The sequence below is a fragment of the Anolis carolinensis genome, chromosome 1 (assembly GCF_035594765.1).
Source record: "Anolis carolinensis isolate JA03-04 chromosome 1, rAnoCar3.1.pri, whole genome shotgun sequence".
NCBI classification, from domain to species: Eukaryota; Metazoa; Chordata; class Lepidosauria; order Squamata; family Dactyloidae; genus Anolis; species Anolis carolinensis.
In genome coordinates, this window is record NC_085841.1 from 327,613,358 (window position 1) to 327,628,242 (window position 14,885).

Here is a 14,885-nt window from a genome sequence, read left to right on the forward strand (position 1 = left end):
ACGATCATCAAGTTTGCAGACAATACCAAACTGGGAGGGATAGCCAACACTCCAGAAGAAAGGAGCAGAATTCAAAACGATCTTGACAGACTAGAGAGAATGGGCCGAAACTAACAAAATGAAGTTCAACAGGGACAAATTCAAGATACTTCAGTTTGGCAGAAAAAATGGAAATCAAAGATACAGAATGGGGAACGCCTGGCTTGACAGCAGAGTGTGTGAAAAAGACCTTGGAGTCCTCGTGGACAACAAGTTAAACATGAGCCAACAATGTGATGCGGCAGCTAAAAAAGCCAACGGGATTCTGGCCTGCATCAATAGGGGTATAGCATCTAGATCCAGGGAAGTCATGCTCCCCCTCTATTCTGCCTTGGTGAGGCCACACCTGGAATACTGTGTCCAATTTTGGGCACCGCAGTTGAAGGGAGATGTTGACAAGCTGGAAAGCGTCCAGAGGAGGGCGACTAAAATGATTAAGGGTCTGGAGAACAAGCCCTATGAGGAGCGACTTAAAGAGCTGGGCATGTTTAGCCTGCAGAAGAGAAGGCTGAGAGGAGACATGATAACCATGTACAAATATGTGAGGGGAAGTCATAGGGAGGAGGGAGCAAGCTTGTTTTCTGCTGCCCTGCAGACTAGGACACGGAACAATGGCTTCAAACTACAGGAAAGGAGATTCCACCTGAACATCAGGAAGAACTTCCTCACTGTGAGAGCTGTTCGACAGTGGAACTCTCTCCCCCGGGCTGTGGTGGAGGCTCCTTCTTTGGAGGCTTTTAAGCAGAGGCTGGATGGCCATCTGTCGGGGGTGCTTTGAATGCGATTTCCTGCTTCTTAGCGGTGGGTTGGACTGGATGGCCCATGAGGTCTCTTCCAACTCTACTATTCTATGATTCTATGATACTATGATTCTATGAGTTGTTCAAAGAAATGCCAAAACCAGTTGCTTTTTATAGGTTGTGATGTTATGATTTTCTATCCCTTTTTTCCACAAAGGTTAAGTTCATGGCTATGCCAGTAATTAGCAGGGTCTGGGATGGGTAATAGACTAGTGATCTCCCAAAACCTAAGGCTCAGTCTAGACAAGAAAGAAATATTGGTAATATATCACCAGTGGAGGTGATCTTGGGATTTAGTGTCTAGTATGTTATTCCTTCTACATCTCTTTGGCCCAATTTGAAGAGAACTCTATATTTCTTTGGGTTGTTATGTGTTTTCTGGGCTGTATAGCCATGTTCCATATATCTCACAAACTCTGAGCATGTCTGCCATAGATGCGGGTGAAACGTCAGGAGAGAATGCGTCTGGAACATGGCCATACAGCCCGGAAAACACACAACAACCTTGTGATTCCGGCCATCAAAGCCTTCAACAACATCTATCTATCTTTCTTTGTTCAAGTGGAACAAAGTTCTGATGGACTGGCAATGATCAAACCTCAAAAAGGTTACTTTTAGGGTTGTAATTTCAAGTGTTCTCAATACAATGCTAATTCAGGGGCTTGAGAGCGGAGGTTTGAAAAATTAACCTTTTCACACTCAAAGTGGGAACCCTCTTAGACAGAGGTAGATTGATGGACTACAGTTATCTATCTGAAAATAATTTTAAGGATTCCTCTAGAACAGAAAGATCGCAAAAGGCTGCTCTAGATCAGTGGTTCTCTTAACCTGGGGTCCCCAGATGCGTTTGGCCTTCAACTCCCAGAAACCCTAACATCTGGTAAACTGGCTGGGATTTCTGGGAGTTGTAGGCCAAAAATATCTGAGGAACCCAGGTTAGAGCCATTGCTCTAGATGGTTGATCAGAGCTAACTGTACACATCACAGCACTTCTAAAATCAGCTGCCAGTCTGTTTCGAAGCTTGCCTTTAAAGCCTTATTTGGATTGCTACCCAAAGGATTTCCTTCTCCCATATGAATCTGTATAATAGATGTTTAGATCTTCCCTCAAGGCTCTCTTCTGGGATGTTCTTGACTTCAAGGCAGGCAATGATTAGCAGAGATTCCAGAGATATGCAGCCCTATATTAGTCTGGATGCGAAAGTGAGAGCCTCCGATTATTGATTGACCAAGATCTGCTTTCTCCAATCAGATAGCCTCCCCTGTATTGAATTTGTTATGAGATTAGAGAGAGGTAGCTAAACACATAAGAATAAAGGCTGGCATAGTTTAATTTATACCACAGTATTTGGTTGTTGGACTATGACTCTGAAGACCATCTCCACCGCACTATGAAACCCACTGAGAGACATACTCTCATTCTCAGAGGAAGACAATGGCAAACATCCACTAAATAAACCCTGTGATGGTTTCATCTTAGAGTCACTGTAGATCAGAAACGACTTGAAGGTACACTACACATCAACAAAACAACAACCACCTAAGTGTGTTTTGTGTTCTGAGGTTTTACTTATAAAGCCCTATGTGATTTGGGTCCTGGTTACCTATAGATTTTTAGTCAGTCTTTGCTCCTTAATATTACTTTATTAAACTTGCTTCAGTAACATTTCAGTTGGCAGATATCTATGTACAGTCAATTCCCCAACTGTCTATTGGTTAAATTGAAAGCTTACAGAGGAAATAATGTCCAAGTGGCTGCCATTCACTAAACAGAGATTGCTTAACGTTTCTGGCATGGCAGGTTCAGTATAGCAGGTGTTCAGGTGTGAATGGTAAGATAGTCACAGTGACAGCCGATGAGATCCTTTGAACAAACAAAAACATAAGCATTGGCAAAGTTTCCAACTGCAGAAGGGCTTTGGTAGGGAGGGTAAAGTTTACAGTTCCCTATTAAGAGACCATAGGTTTATACATGGTAATTCAGTCTGTACTGATTGATGTTAGCTCAGTAGCATTTGTTAAGTGTAAGGAATTTGGTAAACACTCTTCGAACAGTTCTTAGGAATTTTTGCTTTCGTGATCTCCTAACTGTGCTTAAGCCGAGAAGTAAACCTGCTGATTTTAGTAGAACAGAATTTTACAAGCTTAGATATATTTCTGTGAATTTGTGGACATAATTTAAGAATACAGTTGTTTAATGGTATCATCATCATCATTCAATAGAAAATTGATACACGTTGTCTGCTGACTCTGGTTGATAATGAGTTACTGGAGCAGGATTCACTGGGTATGATTGGGAAAAGGTTTCTGGTCTATGTGGTCCATTGGCTCAGTCCATCAGGGATCTTCTCATGTGTTTAAATTAATCAATTCAAACAGAAGGCTATTATACTGAATAACGAAACAATTGCATTGTTGGTTATTAACTGTCATGAAGTGGAATGTTTTACCAGTGCTCTCAACACATTTTTGTTGATTGGGACAAACTGTTTTAAAATGAGCTGAAATAGCCAGTCATCACAGAAGATGGAGAAGGACAATAGGGAACTAAGGAGGATGGTTGCCTTCACTTTTCCATGCTTTCACCCAGCCCTTCTGATGAGGTCCTAGTTCTGCTGGTAACAGCAATCCAGCAACATCTGAAAATACACACTGTTTCCACTATAATCTAATGGGTAAATATGAGCCAGAAATTTTCCCCTTTTCCCCATCTCACCTCAGTTATAACCTCATTCTGTGCCATTACAACAGAAATTGGGAAAACAATCCACAAAATTGTCTATTTAAATAACAAGAGAGATCTGAATAGCAGATTATAGCTAGAAACTGAGCTGTGCAGACAGAAGAGTTATTGAATCGAACTGGGCTGTGCTTTGCAAACACAAGAGGTATTTCATACCACTGAGCTCTGCTTTGCAGGCAGAATTACAGAATTGCACTTTACTAGATAGTGGTATCAAGCAGGAGCACACACCCAAAGGATGGAAAAATCACAAAAACTAAGTGTCTTCAGAAACATATTTCCACTAAGATCTTTGTTTTTAACTCCAAAAACCAAAACTGCAGAATATTTGATGCAGTCCTAATTTCAAACCTGGAGAAAAAGAGTTTATGAAGACAAAATAGCTTTCAACATTCCTATAAATAAAGTAGAAAGCAATTGCTATTTGTTTTCTAAGAGAGCAGGGTGAAAGGCAAAGTTTTAAGAACATAGATTAGATTAAATGTTCAACAAAGGTTTCTAACTGAAAGATTAAGTCATAGAAACTTGTCAACTGACTTTTAAAAGAAGGCCATAGATAAACAATTGTCAGAGATTCTTGAAGTGTAATAATTCCTGTTTCGGTGTAGTGGTGGCAGGGTTAAACTGGATAATCCTTGTGGTTCTTTCCAGCATTCCAATTCTAGGTAAACAACCTTCTTTTTTAGATTTCCTAAAATGCCATGTCTAGTAACATGTTTTTCAGTAAACTGCATGATACTGTAGTCACACTTCAAAATTCTTTTAACTACCTAGCAAGGTGGGAAAGTCATGTCTGGACAGTAACAGTAAGATCATGATATCACCAAAAGATCGGGAGGGATACTACTGGTTCTCTTGGACATCTCAGCGGCCTTCGATACCATCGACCATGGTATCCTTCTGGGACGGCTCTCTGGGATGGGCCTTGGGGGTACTGCACTGCAGTGGCTCCAGTCCTTTCTGGAGGGCCGTTCCCAGTTGGTGAAGCTGGGGGACACCTGCTCGGACCCCTGGCCATTGACCTGTGGGGTCCCACAAGGTTCTATTTTATCCCCCATGCTTTTTAACATCTACATGAAACCACTGGGTGAGGTCATCCGGAGTTTTGGAGTACGGTGCCATCTCTATGCAGATGACACCCAACTCTACTACTCCTTTCCACCTAAATCCAAGGAAGCCCCTCGGATTCTGGACCAGTGTCTGGCCGCTGTGTTGGCCTGGATGAGGGTGAACAAACTGAGACTTAATCCCAACAAGACAGAGGTCCTCCAGGTCAGTCGTACGTCTGATCGGGGTATTGGGTGGCAACCTGTGCTTGACGGGGTCACACTCCCCCTGAAGGCGCAGGTCTGCAGCTTGGGGGTCCTCCTGGATTCGGAGCTGACGCTTGAGGCTCAGGTGTCGACCGTGGCTGGGAGGGCCTTTGCACAATTAAAGCTTGTGCGCCAGCTGCGACCATACCTCGAGAAGTCTGATCTGACCATGGTGGTCCATGCCTTAGTTACCTCTAGACTGGATTACTGCAATTCGCTCTACGTGGGGCTGCCTTTGAAGACGGCCCGGAAATTACAACTAGTACAACGTTCGGCAGCCAGGCTTTTAACTGGAGCGAATTACAGGGCGCGTTCAACGCCTCTGTTTAAGGAGCTCCACTGGCTGCCATTTATTTTCTGGGCCCAATTCAAGGTGCAGGTTATCACCTACAAAGCCCTAAACGGTTTGGGACCCACCTACCTTAGAGACCGCATCTCCCTCTATGAACCCACACGTTCTCTTCGCTCGTCGGGGGAGGCCCTTCTCTCGCTCCCACCACCCTCACAGTCATGGTTGGTGGGGACGAGAGAGAGGGCCTTCTCCGTCGTGGCCCTCCGGCTTTGGAACTTTCTACCTAGAGAGATCAGGCAGGCCCCTACCCTCCTCTCCTTCCGGAAGAGCTTAAAAACCTGGCTCTTCCAAAAGGCCTTCGATGTTTAATTGTTGCTGGATTGATCTATCTGTCCATTCCATAATAGTCCCATTGTTGTTGTCTTGCCATTTTATACCGCACTTTATTGTCCTTTCAACTGTGAAATTTCCTTCCCCATTTCGTAACACTCTGCGCTTTGCCTGGGATCTATGATTTAGTCTCCTGTTTTTAACACTGTATCCTGCTTGTTGATTTTAATGATTGTTTTTATTGATGTTGATGTTTTTTACTGGGATAATTGTTTTATTGCTTTGTTATTGTTATTTGTTTGTTTTATCGGGCCAGGCCCCATGTAAGCAGCCCCGAGTCCCTTCGGGGAGATGGGGCGGGGTATAAAAAAAAGGTATTATTATTATTATTATTATTATTAGTAGTAGTAGTAGTAGTGGTACATATGGGTACTTATCCAGACACACAATATCCATGATGATTCATTTGTAATGCATCTATTTGGGTTTTAACCATTTAAAAACATACCTTTTATCCTGATGTTTCACTGAAAATCCAGAGTTTTTGGCATGTAGTTTCCCCTCCAGCCAGTGAGGCTTCACTGTATAGTTGTGGGGAGAAGTTAGTGGTGAGCAGAACTGTTTGGTGGGAGGTGAACATTCCCTCCAGGAAGTGGATCTTTCTAGGGTTGAATTTTAAAATATTTTTCAAGGAGGATTAGTGTTTGCAAATTCTGACATATCTGCATTATTGCTTAATGCAGTGCTTCTCAACCTGGGGTCCCCAGATGTTTTTGGCCCACAACTCCCAGAAATCCCAGCCAGTTTACCAGCTGTTAGGATTTCTGGGAGTTGAAGGCCAAAAACATATGGGTACCCCAGGTTGAGAACCACTGGCTTAATGAAAGGCATGTTTATTCGTATGCATGTTGGGGGGAACCCAATACGCGGAGTGTCAATGGCCATGTGGGCCAAAATAATACAAAAGGATTGGAAATGTAAATCGCCTTCTAACAGCGAGATAGGTTCACCAGAGGGAAATGTGTGACCAGTTATTGCAGTCTCACTGTGTGTGTGGCATTAACAAGGTCAGTGCAGGTCCAATGTAGGCCAGCAAAATGTGGTGCCAAACAGATTTTTTTTTTCATCTGTATAGACAAGCACATAGAGAAAATAATCTTCCTAGCTTGGTTCTTGATTTCTTTTTTCCTATGTGAAGGGTTGTTTTAATTTATTTGACATTCTGTTCCCTCTGTTCTGAGATGGTACAGCCAAGACACAATTCAAATACTTTAATAGGGGAACACACAAAATTTCTCTCTCTTTCTGGTAAAATGCACCTAAATCCCATATTGGAATGTTTGTTATTGTCTCTGCCTGACCAGTGTTCCACTCCTATCTTACATATTATATCAAAGAGATTAGCTGCAAGCCTAGTATTGTTATTATTTTCTTCCTCTTGTTGCTGACTGTTTTAAATCCACTTATGCCGATTCTCTTCTTTCTTACGTTGCTGTAAACTAGGAGCTTATCTTGTGAAGTAATGCCAGACCAGTGTGGGTGTAAGTGAAAGGAGAGTCAGGACTTATGTCTCCCGACCTTCCTCCTAAAAGAGTATCAGGTGTGATACCTCTCTAAAGAATCTAGCTAGTAATCTCTTGAGGAGTAGGTGTGTCTGTTGAAAACATTTCCTCCCCATCTACCATTTCAATTGCACTTCACAGCACACTGAAAATTGTCAAGGATGTTAATTACTGGGCTCTTGAACAACCCTCTTTTGATTCAAGCATGCTTCCCCCAATATTTAAGAAGGTTTTTTTCACCAATAGTACAGTATAATTATGGAAAATAGTTTGGTTTGGCTAACATCCTTGTGTTTTGTGGGTTATATTGGTGAACCTTCAACCAGAGGCTCTGCCCACAAACGCAATTTTAACTGTTTGATTCTAGGAGCTGTGGTTTGTCTGTCCAAAAAGGTACATGAAATAAAGAAGGAAAGAAAGAAAAAGATAAATCCAAAGCAAACGGCATTGAGTTTGAAGTAACCTACTGTAGAAATGCCCGGTGTTACATCTGTTCTAGTGAAAACACCAAACACATTTGGGACACATTTTATTTGCTATAAGCCTTCATGGACTACATCTCATTTCATCAGATGCTTCATGAAATTGGTTTCTTTACTTTTCTTGTGGTTGAAGGTGAGGCATGCCATCTGAAGTAGTATGCAGTCTGTAAAGGACAATGCTAAATTATAATTGTGAGTCTTCAAGGTACCACAAAATTCTTTGTTGAACATATAATAAATGAGTGCCCTTTGGTTGTAAAAGTCAACTTTTTGAATAAAAATAATATACTTTATTCTCATCCTGGTAAGGTGATGATTCATAGCAGTATAGATTGAGTATCTCCTATCTGAAGTGCTCGTGATCAGAAGTATTTTGGAGTTTTGATATTATCAGATTGTGGAATACCGATATTTGCATATATATACACAATCAGATATTTTGGAAATGGGACCCAAGTCTAAATAGAAAATACAAAACTCATTTCTGTTTCAAACATGCCTTAAACTTAGAAACTGAAGGTAATTCTCTACAATATTTTAATAATTTTGTGCAAGAAACAAAGTTTATGCATACTAAACCATCAGCAAGCAAAGGTGCCATTATCTTAGGCACCTATATGGACCATCTTGGATTTGGGAGTATTTGGGATTTTGGAATTCCAGACAAGGGTTGCACAAGCTGCAATAGGCTATTTGTATGTGGCTGTAGGATCATTACAAGCACATTCTGTTGGCCTGAAAAGAAGATGTTGGAAAGTCTAGAACTGGGGGAATTATTTTTGGATTATAACTCCCAGAATTACCACCCACAGTATGATCCATGCTTGGTGGAGGATTGAGGGGATTGTACTGAAAATGTAATATTTCAGACTATGGGAAAGACTGTGATCTTAAAGAAAGTTGTAGGGAGAGCAACATGATCACAATTTTCTTTACTGACTGGGCTTCTGTAATATGTTCTGTGTGGGTCTACCTTTTAAAAACATTCGAGATTTTCATTGGTATGAAATGTGCTTGTCACATTGTTGATTGGAGTTGGCTAAATCAGTTTTACCTTTCTTTACCTTTACCATGTAGCTGTATATGGCTGGGTTGTTAGCTGTACATTAGCTCTTCCTCAGAAGAGAAATGTTATGTGCGCCCTTTTCATCTGAAGTATGGCAGCAAGGTCAACTTTACAGTGGCACCTCCCTCGTAAAGATGTATTCCTCTTGCATTGCCCGCACAATACTATTCTATTTTAAGAATCAGCACTGTAATTCTGATTTAACGGCTTCTCCTTTTTTCTGACATAATTATTTTAATTTTCTTGTTTTGATTAAAAACTGTGCTTTTAATTTGTTGCATTGTTTTTTTACTGTTCGCCCCTTTGTGGTATAAAATTGAGATATGTGGAGAAAATATACATAGATTAGGAATTATAATAAACCTACAAAATACAGCCTGGATCTAGATCTAGTCATAACTCAGGTTAAATCCCCTAACATCAGTTGATTGAAAGCAATGTCTTTTTAATTCGTCATGACTCACTTGTCCCACTAACTGCGATGGCCCTACTATTTTATATATGCCAAAAGGTTGACTTGTTATGACTATTTACCTCCAGGTTCTTATCTTATATTAAAAATGTAAGCTAAATGAATTGTCTTAGAAACTAGATAGTCGTGGTAGCTACATATAAGTTCTAAATTGCTGGGATAAGGAGTGAAGAAGGTCTATTACAATTAAAGTCAGCCCTCCACATTCACTAGAGTTCGAATCACAAGACCCCAGTGAAACTGGAAAATTGTTAATAAAGGAATTGCTATTTTTCCAACCTGTGAATATGTTTCTCTAGGAATTTCTTGGGCCACCACTACTAGAAGCTAACCACAGAATTTCACTAAAGCAGGAGCTCCCAAACCTTTTCAGCCACAGAGCCCTTTTTGAATCAAAAGTCTCTCGTGGAGCCTCAAGAAATGTTTAGGGTTTTGTTCCATCTGTCTATGTTCTATGAGGCATATTACACAAAATACGTATCAGAAATATGAATAATAAGGTGTATGTATTAATACAGAAAACAGTAGTAAAAAGAATTGGAGACAATATTATTAATTATTTAAATTTACAGAATGATATAACAACAAGTTAAGACATTTGGAAAATGTTACGATGTGGCATGCACACCCAAAGTTAATGTGAACAATGTGCATGCTTCTAGCTGCAGAGTTTGTCAATGTCCAGTTAATTTAACAGCTAATAATTGGAGGAGGAGGAGGAGGAGGAGGAGGAGGAGGAGGAGGAGGAGGGAAGCAAGATGGCGCTGCCACATGCCATTACGCCAGTCCAAGGAGCAGGAGGGAAGCAGCACTGGGAAAAAATTATAATGATAAATAATGTTGAAGGCAGAAGGAAAAATGAGATTACAGATGGAATGACTCCAGAAAAGAAAGCAAAGTCCCTGAGATTGCAGGACCTGAGTATAGCTGTAGGAAACAGTTCATCTGGAGTTCTCACTCACCAGAAATCATAGGGCCTCATCAGACGAGGCAATTCTAGCATCCTAGTCATCACACTATGTCGTGTGACATTTGGCAGAGGTCCCGCCCCCAACTGGGGTGGAAGCATCCATGTTGTGCTGGCTCCAATTGAACCAGCATGGGTCCTTGCCTGGAGGGCAACGCTTTCCATGTGTGATGTGGGAAGCGACGCCCAGAGGAAGTGGCATGTAGGGCGACAGATTTGCCCTGCTACCTCCTCTGTCTGGCAGTGAAGCAGAATGCTTCGCCTGGCCTTTGTGATGGGGTCAGAAGACAGCATGTCAGCACATAACATCAAAAAGAGACTTGAGGCTATGAAGGGGCAATGCAAAAAAACCCACCCTTACATTGTTTGAGCGAAAGGAGACCCATAAAAACAGCCTTCGGACTGCACTGTGGATCAAGTGCAATGCTTTGTCTACATTGGTTCCAATGTTTTAAAATTGGCATGTATGAAAAAGTGCCGTGGAAACTGGATGAGATGAACTTTGGTCTGATCCATTCGTTATTTGTTGGTATGTGATATATTCTTCAGCCTAAAGCCAGTGTGTACTATGTGGGACTTGAAGTGAACATAGGATTGCAGGCATGTTAGCTATTAAAATGGAACACATTCAGTTTCATTCAGAAAGTAATTTGTTTTTTATTGTTTTATTTGCAGGAAAAATTGCTGGCTATGCAACAAGAAAGAGAAGCTGTTGTTCAGCAATATAAAAGCCTTGAAGAAGAGCTCCAGACCCTTCGTATTTATTACAGGTAATTTAATTTGTGTCCTTAAAAATAAATTCAGTGGAAAAATGTTTCTTCATTGCATTGTTGTTTCTCGAAGTTTTTTAAAACTGTGTGGAACAAGAATGAGGTAACAATGTCCTACATTTCAAATTATCAGATCTATTTTTATCTTTTTATTCCTTGAGTGCATTACCATACCCTATAAAGGTAAAATCCTGAATGTATTGTTTTATCCAAATAAGCATTTTGTTTTGTTTTGCATTTGGCTTATCATATCCCAAGAACAAAAAACATAAGAGACATAACGGATTCAATTCTGAAAGAACTGCAGAGAATGCAAGAGAAGCAGGACGCCTATCAAAAGTTAGCACAAGAACAAATGTTAGATTTTAAGAAGGAAATCAAAGAAGAGTTAAGAACAATGAAGCAGGAAATAGGGACAATAAATCAAGAATTAAAAGATTTAAAACAAGAGAAGGCTGAAATCAGAAACTCACAGGACAAATTACGTAAGGAAGTACAACAGTTGGATTCGGAGACGGGCAAAATCAAATCAAGACAAGAACAGTTTGAGGCAAAAGAGCTAGAATACCAACTAAGATTTCGCAACGTTTGGGAGGAGGGGAAGGAAAATATAAGAAGAATCATAATTGAAATCATAGCAAACATCCTAAATTGTTCAACGGACGAAGCGGAAGATAGAACGGATAGAATCTATAGAATAAATACAAATTATGCAAAAAAGAACAAGACACCAAGAGACGTAATAGTGAACTTCACAAAAAAGATATACAGGGATGAAATTTTAAAAATAAATAACATGAAATTAATATCCTTCAAAGGAGAGAAAATAGTGATTTTGAAAGAATATCCGACGGAGACCCTCAACAGAAGAAGAAAATATCAATTCCTAGCAGATGAATTAAAAAAGCATAAAATAAGATTCAGATGGGAAAAGACAGAGGGGTTAATGACCACATATAAGGGAGAGAAATATTGGATTACATCAGAGGCGAAAGCAAAAAACTTTTATAAAAAATTGAAGAAAGAATTAGAAGAGGAAGAGAAATCGGAGGAAGAGGAATACTCAAAAAACTTTAGACCTTGTACAGAGATATTTAAAAAGAAGACAGACGACCAATACTTCCCAGAACACCGCACTAATGTAAAGAAAGACCAAACTACTCAGGAGGAGGAGGAGGAGGAAGGCAGGACAGAAGAAGAGGATTTAGAGGAGGAGGACAACCATATAACACTCTCTGAAAAGGAAGAAGAGACAATGGAAGGTGGAAAAAGAGAAGAAATACTATGAGAAGACACCTGAAGATTTATTGTTGTAATGTGAATGGACTAAACTCCCCCCAAAAAAGAAATAAAATTTATAACCCCCTTAAAAAATCAGATTATGACATAATATCTTTCCAGGAGACACATATAAGGCGGGACCAAGCAGAACTTCTATCGCAACCAAAATTAGGTAAGGAATTTTATTCTTCAGACATACAAAAAAAAAGAGGAGTAGTAACTTATGTTAGCCCCAAATTAGAAGCTCAACAATCTTTTAAAGATACGGAGGGTAGAATACTGGGAATTATTATTAACACTGAAAATTTAAGAATATTAGTGATAAATATTTACGCTCCAAATGAGCCTAAATCCAAATTTGTGAAAAAACTGAAGGAATTAATACAAGATAAGGAATTTGACAAGATAATTTTAATGGGAGATTTCAATGGGGTGATGAACTGTGAAATTGATAGAAATCCGGGGAGAAACAGCAGGGACAAGAAATTTAAAGGACTCTTATCAAAGGACTTCAGAAATTTTAAAGAAGAGTACGATTTAGATGATGTGTGGAGGACACACCATGGTGAGGAAAAAGATTATACCTTCTACTCAGCAAAAAATAAAAGCTGGTCCCGCATAGATATGGTATGGACCTCCAAATCCCTTTCCCCCCTAGTTCAAAATATTAAGATACTACCAAGGACAGATACAGATCATAACCCCATAGAGGTAATATTAAATAAGAAGGAAAAACACTGGAGATGGAAATTGGACAGTAATCTTCTGAAAAGGAAAGAAGATATAGAAAAAAATAGGGCTCTTCTGGAAGAATTTTTTAAAATAAATGATAACCAAGAAACACCCCTCCACATGGTATGGGATGCCAGCAAGGCTACTATGAGAGGCTATCTAATAGAACAGGGAATTTGGAAAAAAAGAGAAGAACAAAAACAAATTAAAATAATAATGGAAGAAATAGCAAAAATTGAAAAAGAACTTAAAAGGAAACCTAGGGACTCAAACTTGTTGCTAAGATTAGAGATGACACAAAAAAAGAGAGAATACTTTGAATTAGAAGAGAGAGCCAAGCAAATGAACTACATTAAACAGACCCATTTTGAATCGGCAAACAAACCAGGTAGATGGCTATCTAGGAAATTAAGGAAAAGGAAAGAAGCAACATACATAAAAAGAATAAAAACAGGGGGAAAATACCATTATCTGGAGGAAGATATCTTAAAACAATTTGCACAATACTATAAACTATTATATGGGAAAGACCTGATAGAAAAAGAAAAGATAACCGGTTATCTAGGGAAGTTAAAATTACAAAAAATCACAGAAAAGGAGAGAGAAGATCTCAATAAAGAAATTTCTAAAAAAGAAATTCAAGCAGCAATTAGGAAACTAGACAGCTCAAAATCGCCAGGCCCAGATGGCCTGACGGCAATTTACTATAAGGTATTCGAGGGAGAGTTAACACCATATCTGCTCAAAATAATGAATGAAATAAGAGAAAAAGGAAAGATGCCAAACTCATGGAAGGAGGCCCTGATCACCGTAATACATAAGGAAAACTCTGACCCAGAAGATATAAAAAATTATAGACCTATATCGTTATTGAATGTAGATTACAAAATTTTTTCCAATATAATTGCAGAAAGATTAAAAATATTTTTAAAAAAATGGATAAAGGAAGAGCAATCCGGCTTCCTACCAAATAGAAACATCAAAGATAATATAAGACTAGTAGTAGATTTATTAGAATATTATGAATCTCAAAATCAACAGGAGATATTACTCCTGGCCGTGGACGCCGAGAAGGCTTTCGACAGGGTAAACTGGGACTATTTTAAATTGTTAATACAAGAACTCGATATGGGCTATCACCTTCAAAACTCAATTGAGGCCATATATCAGAGACAAAAAGCAAAAATCATGGTAAACGGGAAGGTAACAGAAGAGTTGGAAATTGGAAAGGGAACACGGCAGGGGTGTCCCCTGTCGCCCCTAATCTTTATAATGACCCTAGAGACCCTATTAATTAATATAAGATCGAATGAGGAACTACAAGGAACAACCATCCAAGGAGTACAATATAAGATACAAGCATATGCAGACGACATTATTTGTTTTATAGGAGACCCAGCAAAGAAGGGAGAAAAATGGATTTCGATTATCAAAGAATATGGAGAAGTCGCAGGCTTAATGATTAACATGAATAAAACAAAGGCCCTGGCAAAAAATATTAATAAGGCAAAACAGAAGTTGATATCAGAAAAATTAGGCATTGAAATAACACCCAAAATTAAATACCTGGGAATATACATCTCTTCAAAAAACTCCCAATTATTAAAAAACAATTACGAAAAAACCTGGAAAAATATAAAAATGGATTTAGAAAATTGGAATAACTTAAAAATCTCCCTAATGGGTAGAATCTCAGCGGTAAAAATGAGTATCCTACCGAAAATGTTATTTCTATTCCAATGTCTGCCTATATTAAGAAGCCAGAAAATTTTTACAACATGGAATAAAGATTTGAGTAGATTTATTTGGCAGGGTAAAAAACCCCGAATAAAAAGGATTAATTTAATTGACGATAAAAGAAGAGGCGGCTTCGCAATGCCTGATTTGAAGACTTATTACGAAGCTTGCAACCTAATTTGGATAAAGGATTGGATACAACTGGAAAATAAAAGAATTTTGACAGTAGAGGGTTTTGATTTAAGAGTAGGCTGGCATTCATATTTATGGTATGACAAAATTAAAATAGAAAAAAACTT

The 14,885-nt window shown here is 39.2% G+C and overlaps 1 protein-coding gene across 1 annotated transcript in view; it reads left to right on the forward strand.

The window, feature by feature from the left end:
• The window catches only part of mipol1 (mirror-image polydactyly 1), a 217,020-nt gene that overhangs the window by 138,043 nt on the left and 64,092 nt on the right, over nucleotides 1-14,885 (forward strand). Inside the window, exon 9 of the mRNA XM_008102816.3 lies at nucleotides 10,742-10,836. Within this exon, the coding sequence (XP_008101023.2) occupies nucleotides 10,742-10,836 (95 nt within the window). The remainder of the gene's footprint in view (nucleotides 1-10,741; nucleotides 10,837-14,885) is intronic.